A 12,532-nucleotide genomic window follows, 5' to 3' on the forward strand; every position below is an offset into this window, starting at 1 on the left:
AATGAAATCCTTAAAAAAATTAATGTCACTTGATTTCCCCTTTTCTTCTAGTGTTGTAGCTATGCACTTCGCTGTTATTTCTGGATTTGGATGGGTTATTAATGACAAATTTCATAAGTGAATATATATATTGCGAAGGTACTGTGAATATCCCAAGTTCCTTAAATAAATGTGTGCAAGGTGATCATGGGTGGGCTCCAGCTATTTTTCTGATTACACACTTTTGTGCAATGAATACTTTCTCTCTTAATGCCGAATTGCCCCGAAATATAATGCCATATGAAAGCAGTGAATGAAAATAGGCGTAGTAGACTAATTTACTGATGTGTTTATCACCAAAATTTGCAATAACCCTAATAGCATAAGTAGCTGGACCTAACCATTTCAGCAGATCATCAATGTGTTTCTTCCCGTTCAATTTCTCATCAGTGCACACACCCAAAAATTTTGAGTATTCTGCCTTAGCATCAGACTTTTGTTCATAGTCTATATTTATTAATGGTGTTATGCCATTTATTGTACAGAGTTGTATAAACTGTGTTTTCTCAAAAAGTAATGAGAGTCCATTTGCAGAGAACCACTTAATAATTTTCTGAAAGACATTATTTGCAATTTCCTCAGCTGATTCTTGCTTGTTGGGTGTTATTACTATACTTGTATCATCAGCAAAAAGAACTAGCTTTGCATCTTCATGAATGTGGAATGGAAAGTCGTTAACGTATATTAAGAACATTAAGTAACCCAAGACTCAACCCTGTGGGACACCATTTTTGATGCCTCCCCAGTTAGAGGAGTGTGCTGGTTTTTGCAGACTATCTGTACTGTTAATTTCAATCTTCTGCATTCTTCCAGTTAAGTGTGAATTAAACCATTTGTGCACTATCCCACTCACACCACAATACTTAAGCTTATCTAGAAGAATTCCGTGATTCACATTATCAAAAGCCTTTGAGAGATCACAAAATATCCCAATGGGTGGTTTTCAGTTATTCAATGCATTTAATATTTGATCAGTAAAAGCATATATAGCATTTTCTGTTGAAAAACCTTTCTGAAAACCAAATTGACATTTTGTCAGTACTTCATTTTTACAAATATGTGATGCTACTCTTGAATAAATTACTTTTTCAAGAATTTTAGATAAAACTGTCAGAAGTGAAATTGGGCGGTAGTTGTTGGCATCAGATTTATCCCCTTTTTTATGCAATGGTTTAACAATACCACATTTCAGTCTATCTGAGAAAATGCCGTGTTTCAATGAGCTCCTACATATGTGGCTGAGAATCCTACTTATTTGTTGGGAACAAGCTTTTAGTACTCTGTTGGAAATGCCATCAATTCCATGTGAGCTTTTACTTTTTAGTGAATTTATTATTTTCCTAATTTCAGTAGGAGAGGTAGGCTGAATTTCAAGGTACTGCCTCTTCCATATACTGCCCTGTATTTTCTAATGAATAGCTGCATCGTATTTACTCCACAACACTTAAAAATGATTATTAAAAATGTTTTCTACTTCTGACTTCTTATTTACAAACTTTTCATTGTGTTTGATAGAAATACAGTCTTCCTGTGCTCTCGGTTGCCCTGTTTCCCTTTTAACAATATTCCAAATTGTTTTAATTTTATCATCAGATGTGCTAATCTCAGGCTTAATCTGGAATTTTTAATAACTTTTCTTGAAACTGTGCAGTAGTTTTTATAATGTTTCACTGTTTCAGGATCATTACTCCTCCTGGCTATAAGATGCATTTCCCTTTTTTGTTTACAAGATATTTTTATCCATCTAGTGAGCCATGGCTTTTTACGTGGTATCTTACAGTTACATTTCATTGTTTTCTTGGGGTAACTGTTTTCAAATATACTCACAATGGTATCAAGAAATGGGTTAAATTTTAAATTAGCATCACGTTCCCTGTACACCTCATCCCAGTGTAACTGTTGCAATGTTTCCCTAAAATTTTGAATTGTTAAACCGTTAATTGAATGCACTATTTTAGAGGATTGTTTTGCATTACTGTATGGCGCTATATCAATACTGTAACTAGCTGTGCATCATGATCAGACAGACCATTCATAACAGGAAAAGTTGTTATTTGATTAAATTTATCTTGGTCTATGAAAACATTATCTCACTGTACTGCTTCCCTGTACCACCAGAGTAGGAAAATCAATGACTGATGCCAAATTGAAAGAACCAAGTTATGGTTCAACATCAAACTTTCTATCAGACTCTTTCAGAAAATCTACATCGAAAGCCCCACAAACAATAATTTGCGTTCCTCTCTCTGACAGATAGCACAACAAAGAATCCAAGTTTTTCAAAAGTAGTTGAAAATTTCCCAGTGAGGACCTGCCATTGTTTAGTTTAAGCTCACATGCACATACTTCTATATGTTGCTATACGCAAAAATTTTTAGTTTCCAAATTTTTCGAACTATGACAGATTTTAAGATATACGGCAACTCCTCCTCTCTCCATAGTGTCTCTACTTACATGTGCTGAAAGCTTATATCCACCTACATTTACCATTTCCATACCTGTGACTATTTGATGTTCAGACAGGCATAGTACATCTATTCCACCCTCAGTTTCTCAATCTTCAAAACAAACAAGAAGCTCATCTACTTTTTTTCCCAACACTTCAGAGCAGATTTTTTTTTTCTCATTCCAATATATTTTTAATACTAATATTAGGTTTATGTAGAATTTACATTCCTGAGTCCAGTTATTCTGAGAAATTGTAGAACGGTGACCTATGTATTCTTTAAATTTATTTTTTAATGTTTGAGAATGTTCAGTTTCCTGCCTGATGTTCACTGGCAACCTGTTATAGACTTTGCACCAAAATATAAAACTTCCCTCTAAATCCTGAGAAAGATGTGGAAATTATTTATATTCTGGTACTGTGGTTGAGAATTGTTAGTACATCCTAAATTCACTCTTGTTACTAAGCAAAATTACCATTAATAGGGAGTATATGTGTTGGCATGTAAGTGTAAGAATACCTTAGGTCCTTGAAGTGGCTTCTATAAGATGTTCAGTTACCAACATCATACAATATTCTTATTGCATGCTTCTGTATGATAAACACTTTTGTCATCTTATCTGTAGTGCCCCAGAAGATTATGCCGTAGGAAAGGATTGAGTGAGAGTATGCTAGCAGTCTTGTCTGTGGGTCAACAGCGTGAGAAAGATATCTGATTACAAAGTAGGCAGAATTGAGCTTTCTGTTTCACTTAATCACATATTGGCTTGGTTACACTATTCAGAGAGATTTTATGGATTGAACAATGGGAAGAGATTTAGCAGTGACACATTACAGATGACTAATTTAATTCTTCTAACTATGGAAACTCCAGACAGAATTTATCACTATTTTGTGTGTGTGTGTGTGTGTGTGTGTGTGTGTGTGTGTGTGTGTGGGTGGGTGCGCATATGTCTGTCTATTGTTGACACAGGCCTTAACGGTGGAAAGCTATAATTGTGGGAGTCTTTTTGTTATGCCTCTCTGCAATTCAGCATCTCTGCTATATGGTCAACTTTTCTTCTCATAATATAATTTAATTCTTTCCTTAAAATATTCTGGCAAAACAATGAATCTACTATTCCTGTACAATGGATCAGTGAAAGCTGAGAGAAAGGGTCAGAACATCTGGTACCGAAATATCTTGTGTCATAAAGATGGAGTTTTATTTGATGTAGAAGATTAGCGCTAATCAGGAATTAAAGGAGCACTATGTTGTTAACAAAAAGATAAAAACCATGTATGATGTGCAAAAAGAAAAAAAGTCCCAGGAACAAAGAGGAGGCATTTTGGATCACTGAAACAAATAGACTTGCTGTGATAAATGATACCGTACTCCTCAGTGACAGTAGCAGTGAATCAGAAGATATTAAACTCAAACCATTGACTATTAAATGCTGAGAATTCTTCCAAACAGTAGCTGAAAACAGGAGGACAAAAAATGATCATCAAAAGCAGATCCATTAGGCTTACTTAGACAGGCATTGCGTATCCCACCACCAGAAATCAGTTCTTCCGATTAACTGTTTAGTGAGATCATAAAAATCATTAGGTCACTGGAAAGCACCAACACTCGTAGTTATTATGCTATTTCAATCAAAGTACTAAAATCGTGTTGACTTAATAGATTCCCCCCACCCCTTGACCCATGAATTATCTTTATAATTAGTCACTGAGTCAATGTGTATGTCCCAGCAGACTGAACTGTACAGCATTAACACCCTTCTATAAGAGAGGAGTTGACTGAGTGACCTCAGATTCATTATTCACGAAATATCTTATAAAATACAGACTTTTTTTAGCCTATAATGGAATATTGAACCACATTTTGGGGAATACCTTTTAACAGAAGCTCAGTTTGGCTTATACAATATCACAAACTCCATCCTCATAGAACTAAAAATTAGACTGTTAGCATTTTCTGTGAAGGTGCCAAGGAAGTTGATTGTGTGGATCGCAAAACTCTACAAGGGGAACTAAAATGGTTTGCTGTTGACTGCACTCTTCTTTCAAGGCTGGAGCCATATTGTAACACAAGAAGACAGAGGGATTACAATAACAAGTGATATCATGTCAATAAGATTAAATTTGGGGTGAGAAAACAAAAATGTTGGCCTGCAAGATTCGAGGTATAGCTCACTCCTGCTTTTGACCCACATAAAAGATACAGCGTGGACATTGAAGCATTCATCAAAAATTGTGATGTTTGCTCATGACATTAGTATACTGATAAACAGTCCAAAGACATCTATGCCTTACATAACCAGGAAAACAATTAAGCAGGTTCAGAACTGCTTCACTGCAAACGTTATATGTCTTAAACATACAGAAACTCATATGATGCAATTCCCATAAAATAAAAATAAATTCTGAAGGAATATATCATTCTCTCTGCTGTCTATACTGTTTTTCTATAAATTTCCTTATCTCGTAATTTTTCATTTAGTTAACAGCACATAATACATCGCTTCTAAAAGCTCCAGGAACACAGCCTTTAATTAATTTATTTTGTGTTTAGCAGTGCCACAGTTTCTGCTGTCTTATTACCTAATAGAATATATCTTGGTATACTCGATTCAAAATCAAGGATTCCAGCAAACCAACTTTCTCAATGCTGACTGCCACTTCGAAGATGGCTCAGCAGTATCTCCATCCATATCAAACCTACCACCCACCAGCAATATCTCCACTTCGATAGGTGCCACCCATTCCATACCAAGAAGTCCCTTCCACACAGCCTAGTTACCCATGGCCGTTGCATCTGCAGTGACAAGCAGTGCCTCTCAAAATATACTAAGGGTCTCAGTGAGGCTTTCACAGACCATAATTACCCTCCCAACCTTGTGCAAAAACAGATCTCCTATGCATTATCTCTCCAGTTACCCACCACCTCCCAAAGTCTCACTGTCTGACCACTGAGGTGCAGTCTCCTCGCAAGTCAGTACCATCCAGTACTGGAGTGTCTGAATAACATTCTCCACCAGGATTTCTACTACGTTGTCCTGCCCTGAAAAAGGAATCTCCTACCCACTATCCTTCCCACCCCTTCCACAGTGGTATTCTGCCACCCACCGACCTACACAATATCCTTGTCCCTCTCTACTCAACAGCTGTCCCAACCCCTTGTCTCATAGCTCATATCCCTGCAATAGATCTAGATGCAAGACACATCCCATACATCCTCCCACCACCGTCTACTACAGTCAGGTCACAAGCTTCATGTGTCCCATCAAAGGCAGGACTACTTGTGAAAGCAATCATGTGATCTGCAAGTTAAGCTGCAGTTACTGTGCTATGTTCTATGTGGGCATGACAACCAACAAACTGTCTATTTGCACGATTGGCCACTGATAAACTGTGGCCAAGATCAGCTGAACCACCCAGTTGCTGAGCATGCTGCCCCGATACAACATTCTTCATTTTATCAACTGTTTCACAGCCTGTGCCATCTGGAACATTCCTACCAACAGCAGCTTTTCTGAATTGTGCAGGTGAGAACTCTCCCTGCAATACATCCTACGTTTCCCTAACCCTCCTGGCCTTAAAACTTCATTAGTCCCTGTGCTTCACCCCCCTGTGGCCTTTCCCTTTTCCCTCTCCAGCACTACACAGCCTTCTGTTCCACCAACACATCCAGTTTTTTTTACTTTTCTCCACTTCCCCCCCCCCCCCCCCCCCCCCCCCCCCCGCGCCACATTCTGTGTAACCTCCTGACTGCACTTGGCTGCTTTATCCTCTCCTCATTTCATCCTTATGTGTTCCCACAAACAACACTTCACCATCCCCCACGCCTTCTCTGCTACCCATCCCCTTCTCCACCCCAGTCTCCTCCCTACCACCCACCACCCAGACTGCTTCTCCCATCATGTGCTGTTGCTTGCTGCCTGGTCTCAGCAGCCAGAGACAGTGGTCATTTGTGTGCGAGTTCTCTCTCTCTCTCTCTCTGTGTGTGTGTGTGTTTGTGTGTGAGGGGGGAGGGGGTGCATACACATGTGTGTTGTAATCTAATTCAGAAGAAGACCTTTTGGCTGAAAGCTTACTTGTTTATCAGTCTTTCATTGTGCCTGTCTGTAAAATCATTGTCTTGTTTCCAGTGGTCCATGTGTATGTCAGCAGTTGATCAGTTATATGTTTACCATTTGAAGTATTTCCACCCATCAGAACACAAGGAAACATTTTAATGCAGTTCTTCAGTTGATATGAATGGAAGGCATGTACAGTGATACCTCATTATTGCAGTTACCATGTTACCCATCCCCATAATATTTTTTTGCCCTAAATTTTTAGGAAGATCTCTTTCTCTTTAAAAAAAATCTTTTTGTTAATGGGAATCATTTGTTTTGACTTTGACAAATCTCTCTCTCTCTCTCTCTCTCTCTCTCTCTCTCTCTCTCTCTCTCTCTCTCTCTCTCTCCCCCCCCCCCCCACTTCCCCCACTCCCTCCTACACACACACACACACACACACACACACACACACACACGAGATTGGTCATTCGTGAACTAACAGGTCCAAAGGAACAGTTCACCAAGATGAATGGAATGAGCGAGGAACAAATTCTAAGGAACGGTCTTTCATAGTTAACTTCGGTCATGGATTTCTACTTATAGTTCCAAGAAACAGGAAATGGTCGGTGCCGTTCCCACAACAGCACGTCAGCCAGTCTCCATTCCAGCCTCGGTACCATTCCCGTCTGTCTCGGTCTCGGTTGCAGCTTTCTACTTATAGTTCCCGGGAATGGGAAACGGTCAGTCTCGTTCCCACAACGGCACGCCAGCCAGTCTCGTTCCAGCCTCGGTCTCGTTCCCATCTCGGTCTCGGTCTCACTCAGCCGGACTTGTCCTTCTTCACGTGGCCACTCGTCGTTCTTACACTGTCGGCTGCTCATAGTTAGTTCTGTATCGAGCTGTTGTTCATTTCGTTCACTGCATGCACCCTTTCTAGATCAATTTAAAACCTTTTTTGAACTCTGAACTTCTGGTTCTTTTTGTATTCTATTCAGCGTCTATGACCGGTAATTAAAATGTATTTTATAATTACATAAATTACCTAAAAATTATGTGGTATGTAATGCATACATTTTTTCAGGTAACAAAACGGCATATCAGCTTACTTCACTATAGCAGAAGAAATACTTGTAAAAAGGCAAGATTTTTTTGCTGTTACACATGCAAAGGAAGTTGGCACGGCACACATGAGTGGCCATTTTCTGTCTTTTTTTTTATCCAAGGTAAAAGGGCATGTTCATTGTTATGGAAGGCAGACCAACTTACAACCGAATGAAGCCCGCACTCTGTAGTCGAGCATCTGGTGTCACATTTTGTAAAGAGAATGCGATAACTTCTACAATATTATTTCAGTGGTACAGGGTGGCACATGAAAAATCGGCCCTGAGTACTAGACTGTTCATTGTCGCCCACCAATCATCTATTGTTTCGAAGTTGTTGTTTGCATTAGCTTTTTTGTTATTTCTTCACTGCCTAGTTATGACATGTTTATCTATTCTGCTCGTAGCGGTCAACAAATCGTGCGTAACTGGCGAGCAGTCTGTACTCGAGGCTGGTTTTCCGTGTGCCACGTTATTTCACTGCGATCAGCCACATAACGCTACAGTTGGCTAAATGAGAGGTTTTGCAGAATCACGAAAATTACAAGTGTGTGAGAATTCTGTTTCAAAACTCTGTACTCCAGGGGGGAGGCAAGTCCCCCTCTTGGGGCCTTCCATCTTCAGTCACCTATGCTACTAATTTTTCATAAGAACCATATAACAGATACAAATGAACAGTGAACGAGTAAAAATGAATGGTTCCCAAAAAAGAGCGATCACCAGTGAACTAGTTCCCAAGGATGAACGAGTTTGCCCATCTCTAACAGACACACAATGTTCATTACTGTGGTTCACATTTCACACTGTATTGTTGTGTTAATGTTTATAAAATATGAAAAATAAATAAAACCAACTCTTCAGTTATATATGTAATATTTCTGTTGCAGGTTTTCTACTTTACAATGAGGAAGAGAATGAAAATGACAAAGCTAGTTGCAAGAAGTTGTGTGGCAAGGAAGGAGAGGTTGCAGTAGATGAGGAATTTAAGGTTTGCTCCATGGCTCACTAACTGTGTAGTACAGTAAACGTCACTTTAATGTTTCATGTGTATTTAAATAATTTAGTGTGAAGGGGCATCCCTGAAATAATTTGGAAGTAAGCATAATTTTGACAAAACAAAAGTTCATAGTTTGAGACAAGACGTTCTAAGTAGCTTCAGGATTCAGTAAGTGTTATCCCAGGTTTTTACCTTGTATTTAGACTTTCATGGACGATAGTAACATCAGTTTCTTAAAGGGAGCTTAAAATATTTGTAGTGTAACACACAAAAGAGGACATCAGCAAGCTTAGTTGAAAGTTATTTGTTTACTGTTTCAAAAAAAAAAAAAAAAAAAAAAAACACACACATCACACTAGCTACAATGTAGCCTCAGAGATACCACAGATATCTCAAGTGTTATACTCCTTGGTGTGTACTGTCTCCTCTAAAGGAAATACACAACCTGTCACCACACCTATAATTGACTATAAATGGTGTGTTATTAGTAGGACATCCCTGAAGTAATTTGGAAGTAAGCATAATGTTGACAAAACAAAAGTTCATAGTTTGAGACAAGAAGTACTAAGTAGCTTCAGAATTCAGTAAGTGTTATCCCAGGTTTTTGCCTTGTATTTAGACTTTCATGGACGTTAGTAACAACAGTTTCTTAAAGGGAGCCTAAAATACTTGTAGTGTAACACACAAAAGAGGACATCAGCAAGCTTAGTTTAAAGTTGACAAAACCCAGGAGTGGCAGTTTAGCTTGGACAACTTAAGGCACTAAGCTCGTACCCCTTTAGGAGTGAGTCTCAGGTGTTGTCTTCCACTGAAATTGAAACTCAGTCACTGAGACACACTTCATCTTATGGGAAGTCAGCTGTATCTCTTGTTGGGGGAAGCAACAAAAAACAGGTGAGGGGTCTTTTATGTGTCAACAGTTCCAATATAAGGCTAGTACAATGGTGGCAAGGGATAAGGGTTACAAGAATTGCATTTGAAGAGGCTATTCCAGCAGCCATAGAGGTAACATAGTAGCAAGCAGCTGCAGATCATGTTGCATGTTGGAAAAAATTATGCCTTTTGTCTGGGCCTCTGAGGACATACTTGGATCATTCTGACAACTGGTAGAGAAGGTTTAGCAGACCAGTGTTGCTCACAAAATTTCAGCCGCCCCCCCCCCTCCTTCCCCTTCCCCTTCCCCTTCCCCTTCCCCTTCCCCTTCCCCTTCCCCTTCCCAGGGGGCTCACCACTCTTTGATGAGTTCGTGCATGGCTGCCACAGGGCCCCAGACCTTTTCCCTTCCATGCTGCTTGTGTATCCTGCTGCTGTTCTTTTCCCTTTCCTTGGGGAACATGTCTGGGATGTTTTAGGGAATGTGTTCTGAATTTTCAGTAGCCTGAAATCTGAACAGTCCTTCCACTGTTTTCTTTTCCTATCTTTTTTTCTTCATTCTCCTTCTTCTAGCTTTCCTCCCCTTTGGCATTTGAGATTCCTCTTTGTTTCTTCTTCCTCCCTGTGCACTCCTGAAGTTTGGCCAACGTCTCTGGTGCATAACAGGTAACTGGGTGATGCGTAATTCCCAGCACCAGGCAAAGAGGTAGGGTTCGCACTTATTGGTACAGGCCAGGCCCAGGGAGGGATGATTGCTTGAGCTGTTACATTCCCAAATTGCCTCCTGTTAGTGTCGAGGCCCGTTGAAGATTGAATTTTGCATGTGGCGCTATTTACTCTAGGCTGCTCAATGGCCTGACTGGGGCAGAAATCCAAACTTACCTCTGTGATCAGACCATCACTGCAGTCCATCGGATGATGGAAAAGATTGACGCTTCATTGTTAGTGCCTACATGCACTTTCTTTTTCAAGTTTGATGGACTAGTGCTTCCATCAAAGAAAGCAGGCTATGGAGTCATCATGGTCTGACCGTACATACCAAACCCTACCTGGCTATCAGTGTCAACATTACAACCACACTCAAATGTCCTGTCGAAACCCAGCCAAATGTGTTATTTGTGGTAGGGATGCTTCCAAGTATGATTGCCCACCTCCTTCTCCCTGTTTTATCAATTGCAGTGATGACCATGCAGCCTCATTCCGAGAATGCCCCATGTATCTAGATGAGTCGTTGGCTAGTCAGAAACCATTTGTTTACCGCCTGACACTTATAGTACCATTCTTGCTACATCTCACTCCACAAAGAACCTGGCCATGCAGAAATCAGCACCGCAGTTGTAAAATCGACCAGTGTCATGGTAGTATCCCCATCTCTTTCTCATCTAGCTGTGCAACAGGCCGCCAAATTTTCGCCTCTGGCAGAAAATCACCTGCTACACAACCGGAAGACCAGAAAGGACAGAAGGAATACCCTCCTCCCCTTTCCCCATCATGACTCTCATCTGATGGAACATTCGCAGTATTAGATCCAACAAGGGGGAATTATGGCTGCTCTTGGAAATGCAGTGTCCTCTTGTTTTCTGCCTCCGGGAAACAAAATCACATCCTCTCAACCAGTTTGACCTCTCACATTTCTTTCTTCTCTTTGACCTTCCTCCTCAGGATGGCATTCCATCTCACCGGGCAGTCATGCTGCTCATTCGGCATGATGTTCATAGTCAAACCAGTGAACACCAGCAATACATTGTTGCAGTTCACACATTCCTTCCTCACTTCACCTTTTTTTTCTTTGTACTGTTTATGTCCCTCTGTCACTCATTGTCACCCAGGCAGAAATTCTCCAGCTCATTAGGCAACACCCTCACCCCATTTTGCTGCTCGGTGACTTTAATTCGCACCACCCTTTTGGGGTCTCACAGACGGTGACTTTAATTCGCACCACCCTTTCGGGGCCTCACAGCACCTGTGGGAGTCTCTTGGCTGACCTTCTCAATCGACTCAGCCTCATCTGCCTTAACACTGGAGCACCCATGTTCCTTTCAGACTCCACACACACACACACACACACACACACACACACACTTGTTCCCATTTGGACCTCTCATTCTGCACTGCCCAGCTTGCCTGTTGTCTCAAGTGGTCCGTTCTCTCTGACACGTACGTGAGCGACCATTTCCTATGTGCTATCCGTCTGCTGACTCCTACCCCTCCTGTGTGTAAATCCAATTGGCAGCTTTCTAAGGACAACTAGAGGCTTTACTCCTCCCTGGCGACCTTTGATGAACAACATTTCCCCAGTTGTGATGACTAGGTGAATACCTTGCAAACTTTATCTTTACCACCACAGAATGTTCCATTCCTCGCACTTCATGTTTACCACGCTGTACCCCGGTTCCTTGGTGGACTGAAATGTGTTGTGATGCAATTCACATACAGAGATGTGCTCTTGACATTGTTAACTGTCATCCTACAATGGCAAACTGCATACATTATAAACAGCTGCATGCACAGAATCAGTGCATTTGTTGGAATAGCGAAAAAGCTAACTGGATTTTGTTTACTAGTTCTTTTGACAGTTCCACTCCCACTTCCATCATGTGGGCCAATTTCCGATGGCTCTCTGGGATCAAGGTCCATTCCCCAATATCTGGCCTGACCACAGCAGATGATGTCATTATAGACCCTATTGCTATCTCCAACACTATGGGCCCCTATTTTGCGGAGATTACGAGCTCCACTGACTATCATCCAGCCTTCCTCCATCAGAGACGAGTGGAGGCGGCTCAGGTGATACCCTTCTCCTCTCAGAATTGTGAATGCTACAATGCTGCCTTTACTGTGTGGGAGCTAGATCATCCTCTCACATCCTCCTGATCTTCCACCCCAGGGCCAGACGATGTTCACGTTCAGATGTTGCAGCACCATTCCTTTGTGGGCAAGCACTTTCTCCCTCATATGTACAATCACATATGGGCAAGTGGCACATTTCCCAGACGTTGGTGGGGAGCCACTATCATACCTATACATAAGC

General features: G+C 40.9%; 1 protein-coding gene across 1 annotated transcript in view; it reads left to right on the forward strand.

Moving 5' to 3' along the window:
* Positions 1–12,532, forward strand: part of LOC124740672 — a 118,117-nt gene that overhangs the window by 9,966 nt on the left and 95,619 nt on the right. Inside the window, exon 3 of the mRNA XM_047248632.1 lies at positions 8,519–8,619. Coding sequence (XP_047104588.1) covers positions 8,519–8,619 — 101 coding nt within the window. The remainder of the gene's footprint in view (positions 1–8,518; positions 8,620–12,532) is intronic.

Source organism: Schistocerca piceifrons, chromosome 1 (genome assembly GCF_021461385.2).
Source record: "Schistocerca piceifrons isolate TAMUIC-IGC-003096 chromosome 1, iqSchPice1.1, whole genome shotgun sequence".
Lineage (NCBI taxonomy): Eukaryota > Metazoa > Arthropoda > Insecta > Orthoptera > Acrididae > Schistocerca > Schistocerca piceifrons.